Raw genomic sequence first — 20,221 nt, forward strand, 5'->3', positions numbered from 1 at the left:
TCATAAAAAAGACAACAACCCAGTTTTTTTAATAATTTCCCAAATATTTATCGAGACACTAATCCAAAACATGACATTGTTGCAGATGAGCATATTCACACCCAAAAATATCTAAATTATTCATCGAATATTAATTAAATAAATAATAATAGTTTATTGATATATTTAAATAAGTAATAATAGTTACTGATATATTTCTACGAGTGATTGTCGCTCTAGCATGAACAACTCTCTATCCGATCGTCCGAACCAATCGGGAGTTTATCTCTGATCCGGACAGAACCAACCTCTATATTTCATCTTTTTTATTTCCATTTAATTTCGGTGAATCTAAACAAATCGGTTAAAAAGATTCATAAAAAAGACAACAACCCAATTTTTTTTAATAATTTCCCAAATATTTATCCAGACACTAATCCAAAACATGACATTGTTGCAGAGGAGCATATTCACACCCAAAAATATCTAAATTACTCATCGAATATTAATTAAATAAATAATAATAGTTTATTGATATATTTAAATAAGTAATAATAGTTACTGATATATTTCTACGAGTGATTGTCGCTCTAGCATGAACAACTCTCTATCCGATCGTCCGACCAATCGGGAGTTTATCTCTTATCCGGACAAAACCAACCTCTATATTTCATCTTTTTTATTTCCATTTAATTTCGGTGAAACTAAACAAATCGGTTAAAAATATTCATAAAAAAGACAACAACCCAGTTTTTTTAATAATTTCCTAAATATTTATCCAAACACTAATCCAAAACATGACATTGCTGCAGAGGAGCATATTCACACCCAAAAATATCTAAATTACTCACCGAGTATTAATTAAATAAGTAATAATAGTTTATTGATATATTTAAATAAGTAATAATAGTTACTGATATATTTCTACCGAGTGATTGTCACTCTAGCATGAACAAATCTCGACCCGATCGTCCGAACCAATCGGGAGTTTATCTCTGTTCCGGACAGAACCAACCTCTATATTTCATCTTTTTTATTTCCATTTAATTTCGGTGAATCTAAACAAATCGGTTAAAAAGATTCATAAAAAAGACAACAACCCAGTTTTTTTTAATAATTTCCCAAATATTTATCCAGATACTAATCCAAAACGGTCTCCCTTTCTTTATAAATAAAAAAAGAAATTTGGATGCTGTCAAAAAAAATGAAAATGACTCTGCAACAATGTCATGTTACTCTTTATCTCATAAAAATAGATGCATAAAATTACGGTTTGAGAAACCCGCAAGCTCTTTTTTTTTTTTCCGCTGGTGGGATATAATAGGAGTGGAGAAAAATACGTTTCGTGACAAGTTAAAATCACCCATTTGGCCGTTTATTAAGAAATTGAATATGTCAAAGGATGACTTGGTTATGTTCTTCCTTTTATAAATGAACCCTACCGCAACAGTCACAAAAAGGATTCCGGTGGTTCCAATAAAAAAAGAAAAGATACCAAAATATTCAAAGGAGTCCAATTTTGCGAGACAAATAATGACAGCAGAACCCATAAACGAATTTCTTTGACGAGTTCCGGATTGCATCAACGAGCAAACGATAAATCCACCGCATGAAAGCTTTAAAATCTAACTTGCCTAAATTCATGAAAGAAAATTGTTAAAAAAAATCCCAAAATTTTACCAAACAGAGAAAGAGAGAGAGACTCTCTTTGATTGGATCAGCTCTTTCCATTAGAAGCGGAGGTCTTGTGGAAAGGCCAGAGGTTGACGAGACGTTCGAGCACAGCGGCGCTTTTGGAGAAGTAGCCGGAGAATCCGGCTGGAGTAGATGCCGGAGGGAAGTCCTCAGCCGGCATTGCAAACGGACGTATCATCTTCTCCATTTTCTCCAGCGTCAGACACGACCCTACCTCCTGTAACCTCTCCGGCCCGTTTATGGGGAGGGTGTGCTCCCTCAGCAACGACTCCGCCTCCCCATCGTTCTTCTGTTCCAAATCATACCACCACATACATACATTACTCTCTCCTCTTTCTGTTTTATTTTTCAAAACATGTAACAGAGTGTATGATATAAAAAAGGGAATTGGTTTATACCTCCAAGGGAGACAAATCAGCGCCTCGGCTAAATGTTAGTTCAATGCGGAAACGCTTAGGGTCATCAAGAGGCACCTCGGTGTTCTCGAACATCCTAAGGACGATGTAGCTCATGTAATCAAGCTCCTTGGTTTTACACAGACGCTCCAATGCGTTTTTGCACACAAGGCTTTCTTCTCCTTGGAGTGATTCGTCCAGATTACAGTAGCGGAGTACGTTCATGAGTGAATGAATATGGGATTCCTGTCAATCCCATTTTTTTTTAAAAAAAAAAAGCTATTTACATATACAGATAAGGGGAAGCGCAGGTGGTGATGTACACATAGTAGAACACAGTGATGAGAGGACAGGGAATGAAGGGAACCAAAAGGGTACACTTACGGATGTGAAGTAGAGACGTGTCCTCACATGACGTTCGGGTGTCTTGACATTCGCGTACCTAAAAAGGGGCAAGCAGAGAGGTAAACATTGAAGACGTGAAAAATATAAGGTGGGAAAGCGTTTGTTTGTTGTTACTTTGGATCTAAACGGTATTTGGTCTCTTTATCATCGTCTTCATCTTGATCACCAGTGCCAGGCCGTCTCAATTCCTCGCTATTGATGAAAAGCTTTGGTTGACTGCTTCTCCCTTCCTTTCTGGTCAACGACACAGATATTTCATCTTGGCGGCTTTTCAACTCAGCAACACTCATGGCCTCTTCTCGTGTGTTCCTCAAGTCTATCAAGATTTTCCCCAGCAAGCGCCTTGCAATCTTTTAATTTTTTTTTACAACAAACAAAAGAAGTTAAGCCACGAGAGCCTTTGAAAACAGATAACCCTGCAGATATATTCCAGAAGAGGATAATGGATATGCAGATGCTATTCAGGAATGTCACACGCAAGGAACCCCCACCTTGGAACCGATTTTCAGCTTTTGTTGTGGATTGATCCCATACTCGTTTGGAATTACACCGTCTGCAAGCAACTGCAATCACACAACACATGAACTGTTATAATTATAAGCAACACAGTCACAGTGTACGATGATAGACTTGCAAAAAGGAGATGTATCACTCTCCATTCTGCAACTTTACTTAGAGACTCTAGATGATCAGGTTCTGAAATTAAAGGCATAGTTTCAATCACGAAAGATATAAGACATCCTCGTCACTAAAAAAGGACAGCAGATAAGTGGGAGTTCTTTATCAACCATTGAACAGGTTGTTTTGAACTTCCCAAGAGAGCTAAAGAGGAAAATAAGTTTTCTGCATACCTGCACAACGTTGAACAGTTCATACAATCCATTTAGGTTGAGATGAGAATTATGCAACAGGTCATACCTGGTGACAAAAACAAGTGTGAAGAATACACAAACAGGAGATATTAGAGCTAGGACAAAACAGTGGAGGATAAAAGGAGCATCTCCAAATGAATCGACAGAGACCGCAATATACAATACTTACTTGCATGAATCATAAACATCTGGAATCTGTGTTATGTCAAATCGGCTGCATTTAAATCAATCATTAGGCTCTCTAAGAAATCCAGGGTTCCAGAAACCTCATACAGAAAATAGGATGAAAATATGGAAGACATTGACAAGTTCGGTATGGCCATATACTTACTCTTTTCTTTCATTATAGAGGTCCCTCTCGAGCTTTCTCCAGCGAGCAAACATCAAAAGGAATCCTTCACTACCACAAGGTAATCCAGCAGCAATTCGGTCAACATCAATGTTTGTCTTGCCAAGGGCCTTTGCTTGATCATACGGAGGGATTACATCATAGGCACTAGGCTCTGTAAGATTCTCATCTTCATCTTTTGCAAGTAATCTTACTTGTTCAGTCACCTTCTTTGTCAGTTTTACCTGTTTATTAAGAAAGCATAACATCAGATATTAGAACAAACAACATTCTTGTGCCTCCAGGGACCAGAACTACATCGCCAGGTAAGGAAGAACCACCAAGCGTTCCCCTTAACAGAACATATTACGAATAATTTGGAAGCAAAATGAAACTGAGAAATGAGTGTCACAAACGGTATACATGTGTCCACCGAACTAAACAATGTTATTTTCTTACAGAGATGAAACAATGCCCCACAGAGGATGATGGACAAAAAATATCCATTTAATTTCACGAAGAAACAAAATGTTACTTCTATTTTGCCGATGGCCAGTAATGCAATTGGACCCAAAAAAACAGATCAAGTACAAAGCACTCCCCATCTCTATTTCAGTCTCCTCTCCTGATAAACTATTATATACACACAAAACTAAATTGTGATTACCAATTCAGGTAGGAGCTCATGAGCCTCAGGAGGAAGTCCAGCTCCGTCAGTCATCCAAGGAAATTCAGAAGAGACAGTATCGTGTATCATCTTTATGCCAGAAGTTATGATCTCGTTCAGCCTAGCCTGCATTTCAAGTTGAGCAAAAGAAAACCCAAACATATCCAACTATCTGAGCATGCCAGGACAAAACGATATCTACAGATCATCATTCCAACACGTATGTTTTAAGGTGTTTTTTGAGAAAGCACAGTTTTTTAAGGAAAGTTTCACCCATAGAAAATCTGAGTGCAAAAATATTTAGAATGTTCCAGAGGTCAAAATTGATGGGACAAACAAATTAACAAAACGTGCAACTGCATTCAAACGAGTAACCAAAACATGCTATTAGATCAAAATAATTAGTCAAAAGGAGGACAAACCTTGGCTTCTTCCATTTCCCTGCTGGCATTATCGAGACCATCCAACATGGAAGAATCCTTGCTGACCAGAGAAACCTAGAGAAAGATGATTCAAAGTTTAATGATCATATTGCATGGTGAAGCAATACAAGGCCTTGGCATAAAAGAGGCAAACCAGGATTGGTGTCAGCTGTCCTTCTAGGTCAAGCAGGCCTTTAGCAAAAGCAGCTGCAGACATCTGTCAACAATGCCAAACGGTTTCATGTTTTTTTTCTGGAACCTCTATCACATCTTTTGGTGAAGGAAGTAGAGAAAATTTAAGCAAAGGACCATATTATTTTTCCATCTTCACATCTTAAACCGTATGAAGTTGTACCTGAACACGTCCCTCGTCGGAGCTGTAAATTTTAAGATCGTGACGGTATGTACTGTGGAGTCGAAGCAAGCCAGTCCCTTCACCTGCAATGGAAGAATATACCGTTCCTTCATAAACCACTCAAGCAAACATTGATCATCATAACTCACTAGACTGCTCCAGAAAGTTGCATAGAACTGGCAAGAAAGCAGAACGTAAAAATGATTGAACATGTAAATGCGGATAAGATGGTGCCACCTGGATACATATTGTTCCGGAAGTATCTACCAAGTTCTTCTGCCTGCAGAAAAACAAACATCAAAGACAATAAGACAAGAATTTATCAACAACCTGCGGCAAGAAATCCCTGCTTAAGACACCTCCCCTCGTCAGTACATCACTAGATTATGACAACACATTCGACATACATTTTTAGATACTGGATGACAGTACCTGCTTTCTGCCAGCATGTGTAAGAACCCCCCCATATTTCAGAACCATAAGAGCCTCCACAGGCCGTTCTTCTTCGCCTTCACCATCACTTTTTGGTACTTTAACCCACTGTAATGGCTTGAGTTGAACCTTTCTGTATATACCAGAGAAATGGCCACCCTAAAAATAAAAACATCTACAACGTGAGATGTAACTTGCATGAAAAAGCTATCTCCAAACATAAAATATATATTTATAACTTCGAGCCTCGAATGGCCAAAAATAGGAAGATGTGGCAGTAACTGCTGCCGTAAAAATGAAAGTGGGGCAATACCATATAATTCATTTGATGGAAGAGATTCGTCAGAATTACATGAAACTTTACTTAAGATTTAGCACACAGAAAAAGAAAGAGGACAGTAAAATTATCAAAAGATTCCACCTCTTCAAGAACTGCTTTAACTTGTCGAAGCTTTTCAGCGTGTTCAAGCTCTTCTGCATCACTATCACTTTCACGACCCGGTCTAAAAAAATCAAAGAGAAATCATTATAGGTTGTTACTAGACCTCAAGTTAAAAGCATGATATACAATACTGGTTCATGAAATATTATTATACAAAACAAAAGCACCTTTCAGTAAAGGAATGTATGGTGAACAGAAATATAGCATGCAGGTTTTCAGTGTTCAGTTACTGCTACACTCATGAATTGTAATAAATAGGAACATTAGAAATCATCATATAAAACAGAATAATTGAAAATGTTTCAAGAATGATGTAGGATCCTTCCATCCAAAGAATTTTTTTAACCCATGCATGAAATCCTAAAGTGCCACGGCTCTTGAGTCATTAAAAAATTCTTTCTGAAAATGAACTTAGACAAAGAAAAATGCCTAGCAGACCAGACACAAATTGATGACTAAGCACAGTAGTCACTGAATTAAAGGTTCTACCTTGCACGAGGAACTAATATTCTTGTGGCATCTAACAGATCTTGCAATTGGACAGCACTTTTAAGTTTGGTCTGCAAAATGGGAACAGAGAAAACGTACATTGATTGCATAAACATATTGAACCAAAAAAGAGATTTTCCAAAAGCAAGATGGAATCAGAGTTAAGAAAAGCTCCCACCTCAGCTCTTGGTTTCCCCCCGTTGTACTTTAACATCAGGTTTAACAGCTTTTCCTCCGTAACTTTTAGCTTCACCTTCTGCTTGGCTGTTCTATCGCCACTGTTATTTTGAAACAAAATAAAGAACTTCTGAGAACATGGGTGAAGGGAAAGGTGGAGAAAGAGGATAGGTAATTTTATGATAAAACATACTGCCGGATAACAGCAATGACACAACGTAGCTCCTCCGATTGCCCAGAGGTGCCAATAATGCCACTCCCCTGGCGAGTTAGTCCTTCATTAGATTGGACAGGTTCATTGACCTTCCATGGCAAGATGGGAGGAATTGTCGAAGAAAGATGAGGAGCCTTTGCATCCAAAAACATTTTTCTCAGCACACAGGCAGCATCGTCATAATACCTTACAGTCACAGTGGGAGAGATTAATAAGTACTTTAGATATAATGTCGAAAAAACTACAGATAGAGAGTGACAAAAGGAGGAAAGCAACACACATTTGAATTCATCTCAGCCTTTCAAGTACAATAGAGAGAGCAACATTGAGCTTTCAAAGTCATCCTAGTCTCCTAGAGTCATCTAAGTGGGTCGAGGCACAGGTCGGCCAATGGCTTTCCTCTCCTTGGTAGTTATAGCCAAAATGAACATTTGAGTTGACAAGGAAAGTTATCTAAGATCATAGGATCCTATGTAGTCATAGCCAAAATGAACCTTTGAGTTGACAAGAAAAGTTATCTAAGATCAAAGGATCCTGTGTAGTTATAGCCAAAATGTGCATTTGAGCCAACAAAAATGAAGAAAGGTTGCTTAAGATGTCTAGGATTGTATCCCATTCATGAACATGAGTTATTAATCGTATGGCTGGAACAGTCTGAGCATATATATATTCTACAAGTTAAACCAGTTATGTTGCTGCTTGCCTCACCAATATCTAATAAAAGCACATGAATGACAAGAGAAGAAAGTAGAAGCCCAAAATGCTATCTTACTTGTAAGAGTTCTTCACAAAACTCCATCCATTTACATCACAAACATAGGAACGACCCTCTGAGCGCAGGAGATCAAACCCACAGACCTGCAAAATGGAAACAATGAAGAAACAGACATTTGTTTATGCATGAAATCAAACAGTTCCATACTATCTTTCGCTCTTTCTTTTTATCAGACAAATGTTAAGAATCACAATCTACCTACAGCACTTGAGAGCGTACAGCCAGCTTGCCATCCAAGTTAGAACAAAATATAATGCCAAACAAAAACAGATACAATCATTAATTGTAAATAACAGAACAAATAGTTAGAGTAACTACAAGTAGACTAAGTAATCAGTTCCTCTTCACAGAGCTTGCACATTGGGAATTAAACCATCACCAGAGATTTGTCTATGAAAGAAAATATCAAAACAGATGCCAGCATCAGTTCTACATTCTACTAAACCCATTTGACAACTATTTTCAGAAGGCTACTTGATGTATCGTATTTCATCAGTACTTCACAAGATCAGTTCATTCACAGTCAGCCAAGAAATTAGTACGACAAATGAGGCAGTGTGTCCTTTTATATCCACACATATGCAGTAATAAGGAAGGGAATAGGTGCGTAAGACACAATGACAACAAGAGAATTGGATCCACACATACCGCTTGCCTAAAAGCAATGCAAACTTCCCTCGCCATTTGTTTCTCCGCAGGTGTTAGCAAAACTGGATATCTAACCTGTTGAATGCAATAATAAAAACTAATCAGAACCTGCATGCCAATACTTTAAATATTGGCCAAATAAGAGCTAGCCTATTTTGCTTCATAGGTTCTTCATAACCCAATTAAGGTTTAAATTTGAAAGCCTATGTGTCCTCTTGTTAGAAATGAAGAGCTTCCAGACCACAGGCCCTCTATTCAAATAATTGTTCCTTCTTGTACAGGAGCTAGGTTTGACATGCATAATCTTACGGTATCAATTGACAAACTTACTTCCTTCCCATCTGTATTCCTCATAACGACACCATCCACAACAGGTGACTTTCTCGCTTCAGCATGTGCATATTCAGGACCAACAGTATAAACCTGTATTTACCAGCTTGGTTGTCAATCAAGAAGTGATGAAAGCCAAGCTAAATGACCCAAAATAATCTGCAGAATAAAATAACCAACAATAGATGCTGGGTCTGGTTCTACTACAGCATGCAACATGAAATCATAGAACCTTTGCACATCAATGACCCTTTGCTGAAGTTCAGAACACTTGATATCAACAAGAATCTAACCACAAGCATAGCAATTCTCACAAAATCAAGTGGCTAGAACATCATCAACATCAACATCACCTTAGTCCCAATTTAAGTGGCTAGAACAAGAAAAATAAATAAATGAGCTTTTCCTGAAATATATTGATAGAAATATATTCATCACCTTAACATCAGTCCCTCCAGTGGGCATAAATTCCTCGTATATATAAGAACCCTCTCTCCTTACTCTTCTGACCTCAGGATGAAACTCACTTGATCGATTCCCAACCTAAATTAAAATGTTTGGTTTCAAGACATATAAATAGCCACACAAACAACTAAACCAGAGGAATATACCACAAGTAATTGTGATAATCTTAAATTAAACAGTTAAATATATGGGCACCTAAGTTCCATGTAAAAAATGCAGAGTACCTTACGAAACAATTCTTTCATGCCTCCACCTGCCGAGCTAGGGTAGTATATCATTATACTATGGTCATCTCCTTCACAATCATAAAGAATGTCAATTACAACAGCAGGCAAGACATTGAAAATCTGCAAATTGAAAGAAAAAGTTCTATCAAAGGGGTTGACCACCAACAAGCGACGGAAAACAAAAAGAAAAACTCCCTCAAAAGACTTTACAAACAGAAGCTCAGAAAAATCAGACAATTTGCAAGAAAATGTACGCTATTACGGTCAAATTGCGTTCAGGTTGAATCACAGTTTACATTTTTGCTAGGAAGAGATGTCAGCAAGCAGCCAACACATTTTAGATGCATTTATTCAAAACATTTTTGTGCGCAGACAAAAAATAGAATACAGCAAAACAGAATATGAAAGTGAACAATTTTCCCCAGAATCAGTTTCAAGTTTGAGTTTTACGTTTATGGATAATCGAGAAGCTACTGTAAAAAAAAGTAAAGATGATTAGAGCAAGAGCAAAAAGAAAAGCTCACCATCAACAGGCTTTTCCACAAATGGCTTCCAGAAACGTTTTCCATTAACTTCAACAAAATCTTCTTCCTCAACAAAATAATCAAGCTCTTGGCATGGTACTTCTCTATTGACACAAGCGTATCTAGGAACTGGGATGCCATACATCTCAAGATGCTGCAGACGTACACAAATAGAACCTTTTTTTTTTCTTAATAGAGGAGAAACGATGTAGCTCTTGCTTGTCATAAACAAAAAAGAATTTAGAATCAAAATAGACAAGGAAAAAAAGGAAAATCTGATCTATGGCTAAATCAGTTGAACAGGGCCATCTGAGGCTTCAAACATCAAAATAGGGGCAAACATTCATATGGGCATGGTCACCCTGTGCAAAAATCAATCAACCAATACAAAAGAAAAGAACTATTGATCAAAATTCTGAACAAAAAAGACGGAAAGCATGAAAATCAAGACAACTCATGTAAATTCTACTAACGCTCATGAAGAGCTATATTTTCATGCTTCGTGGTCTGATAAGCCAGCACATTATGAGAAAATACAATAAAGCAAGGGTTAAAAGCGCAACATAACGGATTCAAACTTTTTCATTCAGCAGAGAAAGGATAATGAGATCCAACTTCTCAATTTCCAAACAGCTTACACCCGATAGCACTACAGTATAGTGAATTCCCGCCGCCACAAAATCTAATGAGCATACCTCATATACTTTACGTCGGTCATGAAGGAGATGTTGTGGCTCCAGTTCATTCACTAAAAAAGGCCTGAATCATAGAAGTGTGAAAAGTCTACCTCAAAATCTACACCCGTATACTTTGCATCAAGAATGTAGAGGGGATAAACTGAATAACAGCAAGAAATAAAAGGAAAGACCTACTTTCTTAAAGCCGCATATGCTTTGGCCTTGTCTAGAGGATATCCAGAGGAATGGAAAGCAATCAAACAATCACAGACCGGCCAGCTGAAACAGCAAAGTCCCTGGTGAAGTTCTGGTTCCAGTACTGTCCTTATTTGTTAATCCTTAAAATACACGTTTATCCCAACAAATGGGTAAAGCAGAAGTGACAGATCCATGCAACACATGACATAAACAACACTAGAAGCATTATTCATCAGTTAGCACAGAGCCGTACCTTTCTATTGGATCTTCGAGTATAACCTTATCCCCAAAATATATGATCTAGGAACAAATTGGAAGCAAAGGGGGCCAATGAGATGTCACTATTAAAGAAGAGGAATAGACCAATGAAAAGTACCACTCAATGAATCCACAAAGGCAAACGACGCCTAAGAACTAAAAAGAAGAAAAGACACCAAAATGCCGCTTCTAACAAACTTTTGCTTCAATACTTCTAAATTATAAGCAGACTGCGAGAAAGAAAAAAACACTACAAAAAAACTCCCTCGCTTCACGTGAATAGCAAACAATCGAAAACAAGCCCGACTTTATAAAATCAAAGTCATGAAAACTACATGATCTTCAATCAAAAGATTCAAAACGGAAATCGAAAAGTGTGCCACCTCAAATTCACCAAACGCCTGCAGCCTGTCGAGAATTTGTCCCATAGGAGCCGAGAACACCTACAAGCAAGTCCAACAATCAAATCTATGAATGAGATCACATCGCGAAACCCACCGATCGAACCGCATTATCAGATTAGGGATTCAAACAATCGTCTTAATTTCATGTCAGCGCAAAACGCGAAATACGAGCACCAAGGGAAACAGAACCTCGGGGCCGCTTTTCACCTTCTTTTCCATGACGCAGACTCCAATCTTTATCTTCCCACCAACACCTCCTCCTTCCACCTCCATTCTCTCTCTTTCTCTCTCTATATCTATCTGAACCTGATTCTGATTGTGTTTCTGTCTCTCGCTCTACACAACAACGTTCTCTATCTACAATCACAGAATCAAAATCCAAAAAGTTTCATTCAAATATCAAAAAAGATGAAGCAGAAATAGAAAATTTTCGTCAGTTCAAGCAATCGCCGCAAACATGGCCGAAGAATAAACGAGGAAAGTCTCCCAGGGACGACGACAGTGCACGAATGAAACACGCCCGCGATGCGAGAACGAAGGAAGATCTCCCGGAGAAGAAGACGAAGATGACGACGACGAAGAAAGAGAGACGTACCGATGAAGCAATGACCACGAGTGCAGCGATGGCAGTAATGCTCGACAGAAAACCGAAATTTAGAAGAAAGAACAAAAAATATAAAAAGAAATTGTGAGCGGTGAGGTACCAGGGAGGAGGAGAGAGACACAGGCGTCACAGCCGTTGCGATGACATTTTCAAGGAAAATAAAAATAGATTAGCATCGCTTACTAGACAAATAATAACTGTATTAATATAATATCTCATATTATATTGTAAAAAAAAAACTGAAAACTTCTAGTAAACTTTTTGAATCCGTCGTCTACGTTTATTAATATAAAAAGAAAACTTTGATGTTATAAATAAAATTGAATTACAAGGCAAGGGCCGATTTTAAAAGAATTTCTGAATAAATCGAAAAAAATAAATAAAATATACCGAACTTATACGGAAACGTTAACTGCGAACAAAAAATTCAAAGTGAAATGGTATAATAATATGCACGAGGTAAAAAAGGTAAGTAAATACAAAATAAATAAATAAATAAATAAACGAAAAAGGTTTGGTGGAGAGATAAGATCTGGGATTCGGGAATATGCAAGTGTGTTTTAGCTTTTTGTTCCGTTCCCACCTTTTCATACTCGAAAAGGTTGGAAAAAAGTTCACTTTGGCACTTTAGCAAAATAGGAAATAATACCTTTTATATCAATTGATTGATGTATGATTCAAATACAAACAAAATATACAGTCGTGAAAAAATAGAGGTATAATACGTTAATAAAAGATAAAACACCAATAAATTATAAATAACATTTAGGGAAAAAAAGATAAAAGTTTAGTTGGGTTCGATTTTACTTGTGGAGAGATATATAATTTCTAAACCAAAATAGTTTATATACAAAGATTGGTTCCGAATTTAGAGTTGATGTAGTCGGGTCGAATGTCCGGAATCATTCTGATTATAAAAATAAAATAAAAGCGCAGTTTACAATGATGTTGCATGGCTTACAAGAGTTTGACTAAGTCAAACGATCAAAGGCCTTCATTTGATGTTTCTCCTACATTCTCTCATCTATGTTACCGGCTTCCTCTCTAACCTCATAATTAATATATATATATATATATATAGATATAGATATGACCATTCAAAATTGTTTGAAATATCCATTTTAAAATTATGTATATATATTATAAATTATTGTGATTAGTTTATTAAAAAAATTGTTATTAAGTTCAAAGTTAAAAATACTTTTTTGCTATTATATATAGAATAAAACTTGAACGTCTGTTTTAATACTATCATTAATAATCTTATCGTGGATATTATCGCAATTGTTTTTTTATAAAATATTATAGTTAGAACAAATTGAAAAGATACTAAATTATTTATGATATAATTTTTTTTAAAATGATATATTGTACCCGAAAGATGGTTGGTAGGGGTTTGTGATGCGTGTGGTGGTGAGACATTTTATCTGTCTCGACCGGTTATTGATGGACAAAGTTGTGCGTAAAATACGATGGCATTGTTTTCGGATCAACTTGGAATATGATTGGCATATTGTATATATACACTAGTATGAATCCAAGCATTTTATATTTTTGATAACATGCAGTCTAATAAGGAAAAACAGGTTAATATATACTTGAGAAAGATTTAATAATATCCTCATATGAGCAAAGGGCATTAAGGGGATATAAATATATTACAGATATATATCAAAATTATCCAAGTGATAATTGATTAAAATCAATTAAAAGAAGTAACAGACGCAAGAATAAGTTGGTTTTGATTTCTAAAAAAAAATAACAATCACAATTCAAGTAGGAAAAGGAAAACACTAGGTTTTTAAGTAATTAGTTAACTGACGTTGTCCTCGTACAAAAAAGAAAAATGCGAAAAACATGGTATAACAAAAAATCCCTACAAAATAGGATCTTCTAGTTCCGAAATTTTAAAAGAAAAAAAAAATCACCTGGTCATAAACAGAACCCAGAACAAGGAGATCTCCTGATCTATGAACACTTCCATTTCTATATATAGACATTGGCACCTCATCAACGGTCTCACTCCCTCAGTGAAGGCTGCAAAGGGTTACAAAATGCAAACGCCAATGTCCGTCACTACGGGACGTCAGACGAGGAGGGAGAACGTTAACAAAGATAACGCCGTTAACGTCATCGTCTTGTTGATACTATCGATTCTCGCCTCGGTGGTCATGACGCTGAAAGGATCGTCCTCCGGCGCCGGAAGCCAAGCGTGCGCCGTCTGCAAGTACCAACGCCGTCGCTGCAAAAAGGACTGCCTCCTCGCGCCATATTTTCCGGCGGATCAGCCCAAAGTCTTCCAAAACGCTCACCGTCTCTTTGGCGTCTCCAATATCCAGAAGATCCTCAAGGACGTCCCTCCCGATCAACGTGAAGAGGCCGTCAAATCCATCAAATACGAATCTTTTATCCGCTCTAGATTCCCCGTCCACGGCTGCTGCGAAGTCATCTGGCATCTCAGGTCTGTGTATTACTATCATTATTATTAGTGCTTACAACGATTCGGGGATGGGCTTGACTCGTTTTTTAGACGAGTCGAGCCGACTCGTTTAAAAAATGGGTTTATGAGCTAGTCTCGGTCACGTAAAGAAGCGGCTCACGATCAGTTTTTTATGGGCGAGCATTTCGGTTCCATAATTTGGTTCTGAACTGAATCAAACCGAAATTCACCCGAATCGAACCGAACCGAAATCACATTAATTTGGTAAACTTGTTTGTAGAACAGATAGACTGTTTCCGAACGGAACCATTAAATATCGAACCAAAACCGATAAATACCAAACATAAACCTTAATTATTCACAAATATACATGAATTTATGTGTGAATATCAAGTTTTGTTTCTTATTAGGTGCTCCTAACACAAGACCGGATCAAACCCAAAATTTTTTGAGATGATGATGGTCCAAACCGGGTCGAATCAGGTAGCAGCTCTAATTATTATTGACTAATCTATCTATGCATCATCATCAGGTATCAGCTCCACCATGCAACCGAGCAGCTCCGCCACATCCACGGCCGGATCGCATCTCTCAAGGCCGACCAATTCCGCGGCCAAACCTCTGAGAAACCGAACGATCCTATGCCATATCCGGACAATTACTTAGCCGACGACAATGCCTTCCCCTACATGCCGAATGAGTACAACGGCAATTTCGAACCGGCGCTAGACATGAAGCCGTTCGATATCAAAGCTCATGAACACCACCACGTCATGCAGTTACCTCACTACAACAATTTCTACGATCATAACCAGATCGAAAATAATAGTAACTATAACGGAAATAATGATTGTATTGTTGATGACAACAATAACAATACAATAATAAATAATCACCCCCTTAGTTTACAACAAAATACTTTTGTTCAACACGAAATCGATGACACTCACGATTACGATGAGATGTCATTTGATCCACTCGCAGATGATCGACATTTGGCTTCCAAAGAAACTTGCGAGTCAAGGTATATTTTTTAAACTTTTTTTTTTGTTTTTATTTTAGTTTTAAACGTCATGTTAAGATTTCATTGTATATATAAGAAGCTTTAAGGTATATATTTTAAAAAAATTTGTTTTTATTAGTTTTAAACGTCATATTAAGATTTTATTATATATATATAAGAAACTTGCGAGTCAAGGTATATTTTTAAAGTTTTTTTATCTTTGTTTTAACTTTAAACGTCATGTTAAGATTTTATAATATATATATATAAGAATTATTTACCGTGGGTTCTGAGATTTCGAGTTCGAAGATCTCTACATTAAAACGTAGGGATAAAATGGTCTAGTATATTCTCTTCTCTATCACTCCCACTAGATGGAGATATGAATCTGGTTGATCTTTCATATATATATATATATATATATATATATATATATATATATATATATATATATATATATAAGAAGCTTAAGTCAATGTATATATTTTATTTTTTTTGTTTTTATTTTAGTTTTAAAGTGTCTGTTAAGATTTTATTATATATATAAGAAATTTACGAATCAAGATAAATTTAAGTTTTTTGTTTTTATTTTAGCTTCAAAACGTCATGTTAAGATTTTATTATATATATAAGAAGCTTACGAGTTAAGGTATATAAATATTTCTTATTCGATTATTTTTTGTTTATTTTGTCGATTTTAGAAAAATTTATTATCATTAAATTATTATAATAGATTTATTCCAATTCACTTTTTATTAAAATATCAAAATGAACTCAACTCCTGGTTGATTCATTATCCATTCATTTTTTACCAAGAAGAACTAAGGTGTTGAATGGAAGATGGTTTTCAGAGTTTTTGGATTTCAAAAAGTGAAAAAACCGACAATCAAGTTTTTTAAATTTTAGTTTTCCTAAAAACCCGGAAATTTACTTTATGAAAAAAAAATCAACTAAAAACTAAAAACCACCTTTTTTTAGATTTATAAACTTTCAGAATCCAAAAGCCAAAAACCAAAAACTAAAAACCAAAAACCAAAAACTAAAAACTAAAACCAAAAACCCAAAATAAAAACTAATATCATTCAAAGCCTAATATTTTTTAAACTTTTTAACTCTAGCGAGTCAGTTTGACAAGTCCGAACTGACTCACGAGTTGAAATATTTTTTAATTATTTTTTATATTTTATAAAAATTAATTAATATTTATTTTAATTTTTATTGGCTATATATACACAAATTCTTCTACATACTTAAGTTTGATATTTAATATTTAAACTTATGTTTGTGGATATATATATACTTATATTTGTTTCGCGAGATAACTCGTTTAACTGGTTAAATAGGTGGTCGAGTTGAGTTATAGTTTTTTTTGCACATTCTAAAATGAGTCCTTGTTTTAATTCGAGTTGAACTAACTCGTTGACACACTACTTTTCGTCAATCAAATTTCTTTCAATTTTTTATTTTTTATTTTTATATTTGAATCGTATTTTATTTTTTTAAAAAAATCATATATCACGATTTATATCACTAAATATTTGATGATAAAAATTATTATTTATATTTTAAAATATGATATTTTAATACGAAAAAAGTTTTTAATAAGTTTTATGAGTGAAAAAATAATCGCCGTTAATAACGTAATTAATTTATTGTATTTATTTATAACATGAAATTAAAACAATAATTTATCATAATACATATTCTCATAGTTTATTTACTCTCACATTTTTCTCTTTTCTAATATATAATAGATACCTAACTATATTTTAAATTTTAATGTGACAGTGCCGAATCATCATGTTTCAACTTAACGACTATGGAGCAAACGGAAGACATAAGAACCTTTTTTTAACCTTTTTTTTTATTTGCAACACATTTATTTGTTTACAAATTTTTTTGAAAAAGATGCCAAAACCGTATCTTTACTATTTCTCACGAAGACCGATAGAATTAGGTATTTATTCACAATTTTTGTATGTAAATAATTATTTTGTTGCGGAAAAATTACTTTGTTTTCGGGAGGAATTCTTTGAAATAAACAAGAGTCCATGATTTTTGAATGTTTAATAATGTTATAAAAATGGATAATTACCTAGGTGACTATGGATTTGTGGAGCGCATTTAGGGTATAAAATAAAAAAGTTATATAGCATTTATTTTGTTAGGCTCGCAAGTGATCTACTACATAGAATTTATTTCGTTTATAGATTTTTGAAAAGAAACTCTTAAAAATTATCAAACATATGGAAACTAATTCCTGAATTTGTAAATGTGTCTATTTATTTCTAAATTTAAAAAATTGTATACTATAATTTTTAAACTTGTTTAAGAACATCATAATCATTTTTAACATAATTTTCACCAAAATAATGTGTTAAACAATCTTACGTGGCATAAAAATTGTCAAGACAGATCATATTTTAATATCATGTATACAGAATCGGGTTTAATAGACACAGTTTAACAAAACCGGTTCGCAATACTAAAATTTAAAGTAAGTAAATGTAACAATTTGGAGGGTAATTCTGGGTTCATCACTGATGTTTTCAGTCGCCGCGTATCTTCCTTAAACAACGTCGTTCTCATCGAAAAATCTGGGATAAAAGAGATTTAGCTCGATGACGGTTACTTCGACGCCAAATGCTCCTATTTCGGAAGAGACGTCGTCGATCTGGACATAGAGCTCGAGAATCGGTAGTGATGGTAATTATTTCGATCTGCATCGCTATTCCAGATCTTCCGGTGAATCAAAATTTTTATTATTACGAACTGGTTCTATGTCTATTAAACAAGTTTTGCATACATGGTATAAAAATCTGATGTGTCTTGACAATTCATGCGTCACATATGATTGTTCAACACATTATTTTGGTCAAAATTATTGTTAGCATTATTATGATATTTTTAAACAAGTTTAGAAATTATTGTGTCTAATTTTTAAAATTCAGGAATAAATAGAAACACCTATAAATTCAAGAATTAGTTTTCCACCGAATTATAAGTTTGAGAATTTCAGAGGTTTTTTCCTAGATTTTTTTAACACATTATCAAACAGAAATCAAAGCATAATTAATCTGTTTCACCAAAAAAAAACATAATTAATCTTAGTTTTTGCCACCATTACGTTATCAGTATTTAGTAATGGTAAAAAAATTGAATTTCAAAATTGGTTGTATAGTTTGATTAATTTTGCTCGTCCTATCGAGATCGGTTGGACAATAAGTATCCTAAACTACTCAAGATTGATATGGTATAAACCAATATAATTTTTTTACATAAAACATTTAAAAACTATATATTTTAATTTAAATCTTTAAATGTAAACCGATATTTAAATACCTTATAGTATAAATATCAAATAGATGTAGTAATAAATAATCGAGCGGATCAAACTGATGGTGTTTGAACCATGTATTAGCAAACAAATTCAGCATAATTAAAGTTATAATCTATAGTTTTAGATGAAAAGTCAAAGTGCACATAAATAATCCTCGAATTGGCTAACTACACAAGTCAAGCATTCATAAATACTAAGGAGACTAAAACGGAAAATGACAGACTGAAATATCATTTTAAGCACTTACTATACATGCATGAATTTGTTTGTATGTATAGGTCTCCAACCATATCTGCTCACCTACCCAAAAACAAATGAAAATGAAATATATATATATATATATATATATAGATAATCTGATAAACGAAATAAGTTATTGACAAAAATACGAAAATAAAAAGATGGAAATGTGATACTATAAAAACAAATGCTAGATTTGAAATTAAAATAAGAAAATTAAAATCTAGAAAGATAAATAAACACCGAAAATGAGAACAAAGAAAACGTATTGTTATATTTTGTCGTACGTTCTAAACTAAACCCGACTTCACTCCAACCACTGAACCCTTGCTTCATCCTCAATCGATCTGAAACTTCAAAGAATCCATTTTTCTTCAGCTCTGAAGCTCTTCGGATCCGAATCCGACCCGTTTCGATTCCTTGGCGGGTCCGAGTAGGATTCTCCAATTCGGGTTCGAAAATGAAGAGATTGAAGAGCTATTATATGCACGTTCGACACCAGCAAGCCGTCGAACGGAAATGGGTTCTGCCATTGGTGATCGGATCGATCTTCTCTTTGTTCCTCTTGTTCCTTACAGGCTTAGCTTCGTCTCCGGGAAGAACCCATTTGATTCCATTTTACCGATCGATTTCTCTGTACGGATTCGGAACCTCCGTGTTCGTCGAGTCCAGGATCAAGCCCTTGCCGGCCTCCGCCTTGCCTCAGCCGCCGCGATTCGCTTACCTCGTATCAGGCTCCGCCGGAGATGGCGAGATGCTGAAGCGGACGTTAATGGCGCTCTATCATCCGAACAACCAGTACGTCGTTCACCTCGATCGGGAATCTTCCCCCGAGGAGCGGCTGGATCTCAGCAAGTTCGTCGCGGGTAACACCTTGTTCCGAAAATTCCAGAATGTTCGGATGATCGTGAAGGCGAATTTGGTAACGTACCGTGGCCCGACAATGGTGGCAAATACGCTTCACGCGGCGGCGATTTTGCTCCGAGAAGGGGGAGAATGGGATTGGTTCATAAACCTCAGCGCCTCCGATTACCCTCTCGTCACGCAGGATGGTAAAACCCCTTTCTCATTTTCGATTTTATCCTCGGAATTGGATCATTTGAGTATTCACGGCTTGGGCTCCTTCGATTCGACCCAGATCTGTTGCACACATTCTCGTATCTGCCTCGGGACCTTAACTTCATCGATCATACGAGCAACATCGGTTGGAAAGAGT

At 35.6% G+C, this 20,221-nt stretch overlaps 3 protein-coding genes across 7 annotated transcripts in view; 2 read left to right on the plus strand and 1 right to left on the minus strand.

Annotated features, from left to right (window-relative positions):
• Positions 1 to 1,427: 1,427 nt before the first annotated feature.
• Positions 1,428 to 12,101, minus strand: LOC104821051 (inositol hexakisphosphate and diphosphoinositol-pentakisphosphate kinase 2-like). Of its 5 annotated transcripts, none has more exons than XM_010551787.2 (30): positions 12,083 to 12,101; positions 11,568 to 11,735; positions 11,358 to 11,417; positions 10,970 to 11,016; positions 10,714 to 10,797; positions 10,537 to 10,600; positions 9,842 to 9,995; positions 9,315 to 9,385; positions 9,064 to 9,168; positions 8,626 to 8,718; positions 8,296 to 8,370; positions 7,645 to 7,730; positions 6,852 to 7,058; positions 6,660 to 6,759; positions 6,482 to 6,552; positions 5,972 to 6,053; positions 5,551 to 5,709; positions 5,356 to 5,398; positions 5,119 to 5,201; positions 4,918 to 4,980; positions 4,764 to 4,838; positions 4,342 to 4,467; positions 3,678 to 3,919; positions 3,516 to 3,560; positions 3,326 to 3,392; positions 2,966 to 3,037; positions 2,589 to 2,824; positions 2,454 to 2,511; positions 2,073 to 2,315; positions 1,428 to 1,963 (listed from the first exon to the last, which is right to left on the minus strand). In XM_010551787.2, the coding sequence occupies exons 2-30, from the start codon at positions 11,649 to 11,651 to the stop codon at positions 1,697 to 1,699; spliced, it is 3,162 nt and encodes a 1,053-aa protein (XP_010550089.1). In that variant the 5' UTR covers positions 11,652 to 11,735; positions 12,083 to 12,101; the 3' UTR covers positions 1,428 to 1,696. The 5 variants fall into 5 exon arrangements, with proteins under 5 accessions (XP_010550089.1, XP_010550091.1, XP_010550087.1 ...); XM_010551789.1 differs by lacking the exon at positions 12,083 to 12,101 and adding an exon at positions 11,974 to 12,076 and having other exon boundaries at positions 11,586 to 11,735; XM_010551785.1 differs by lacking the exon at positions 12,083 to 12,101 and adding an exon at positions 11,974 to 12,076.
• Positions 12,102 to 14,038: 1,937 nt separating this feature from the next.
• On the plus strand, positions 14,039 to 17,440 carry LOC104821052 (LOB domain-containing protein 12-like). The gene is made up of 3 exons (XM_010551791.2): positions 14,039 to 14,443; positions 14,955 to 15,446; positions 17,214 to 17,440. The coding sequence occupies exons 1-3, from the start codon at positions 14,049 to 14,051 to the stop codon at positions 17,278 to 17,280; spliced, it is 954 nt and encodes a 317-aa protein (XP_010550093.1). The 5' UTR covers positions 14,039 to 14,048; the 3' UTR covers positions 17,281 to 17,440.
• A 2,025-nt stretch (positions 17,441 to 19,465) lies between these two features.
• The window catches only part of LOC104821053 (beta-glucuronosyltransferase GlcAT14B), a 1,966-nt gene continuing 1,210 nt past the window's right edge, over positions 19,466 to 20,221 (plus strand). The window contains exons 1-2 of the mRNA XM_010551792.2: positions 19,466 to 20,057; positions 20,144 to 20,219. Coding sequence (XP_010550094.1) covers positions 19,466 to 20,057; positions 20,144 to 20,219 — 668 coding nt within the window. The remainder of the gene's footprint in view (positions 20,058 to 20,143; positions 20,220 to 20,221) is intronic.

The sequence above is a fragment of the Tarenaya hassleriana genome, unplaced genomic scaffold, assembly GCF_000463585.1.
Source record: "Tarenaya hassleriana unplaced genomic scaffold, ASM46358v1 Cleome32, whole genome shotgun sequence".
NCBI classification, from domain to species: Eukaryota; Viridiplantae; Streptophyta; class Magnoliopsida; order Brassicales; family Cleomaceae; genus Tarenaya; species Tarenaya hassleriana.

Coding starts and splice junctions, on each gene's coding strand:
- LOC104821051 (XM_010551787.2), bottom strand. CDS start 11,651: ATGGAGGTGGAAGGAGGAGGTGTTGGTGGGAAGATAAAGATTGGAGTC. Junction 3,920..4,341: donor ATGAGCTCCTACCTGAATTG/GTAATCACAATT, acceptor CTTAATAAACAG/GTAAAACTGACAAAGAAGGT. Junction 3,561..3,677: donor CTCTATAATGAAAGAAAAGA/GTAAGTATATGG, acceptor ATTTAAATGCAG/CCGATTTGACATAACACAGA.
- LOC104821052 (XM_010551791.2), top strand. CDS start 14,049: ATGTCCGTCACTACGGGACGTCAGACGAGGAGGGAGAACGTTAACAAA. Junction 14,444..14,954: donor GAAGTCATCTGGCATCTCAG/GTCTGTGTATTA, acceptor CATCATCATCAG/GTATCAGCTCCACCATGCAA. Junction 15,447..17,213: donor AAAGAAACTTGCGAGTCAAG/GTATATTTTTTA, acceptor TTAATGTGACAG/TGCCGAATCATCATGTTTCA.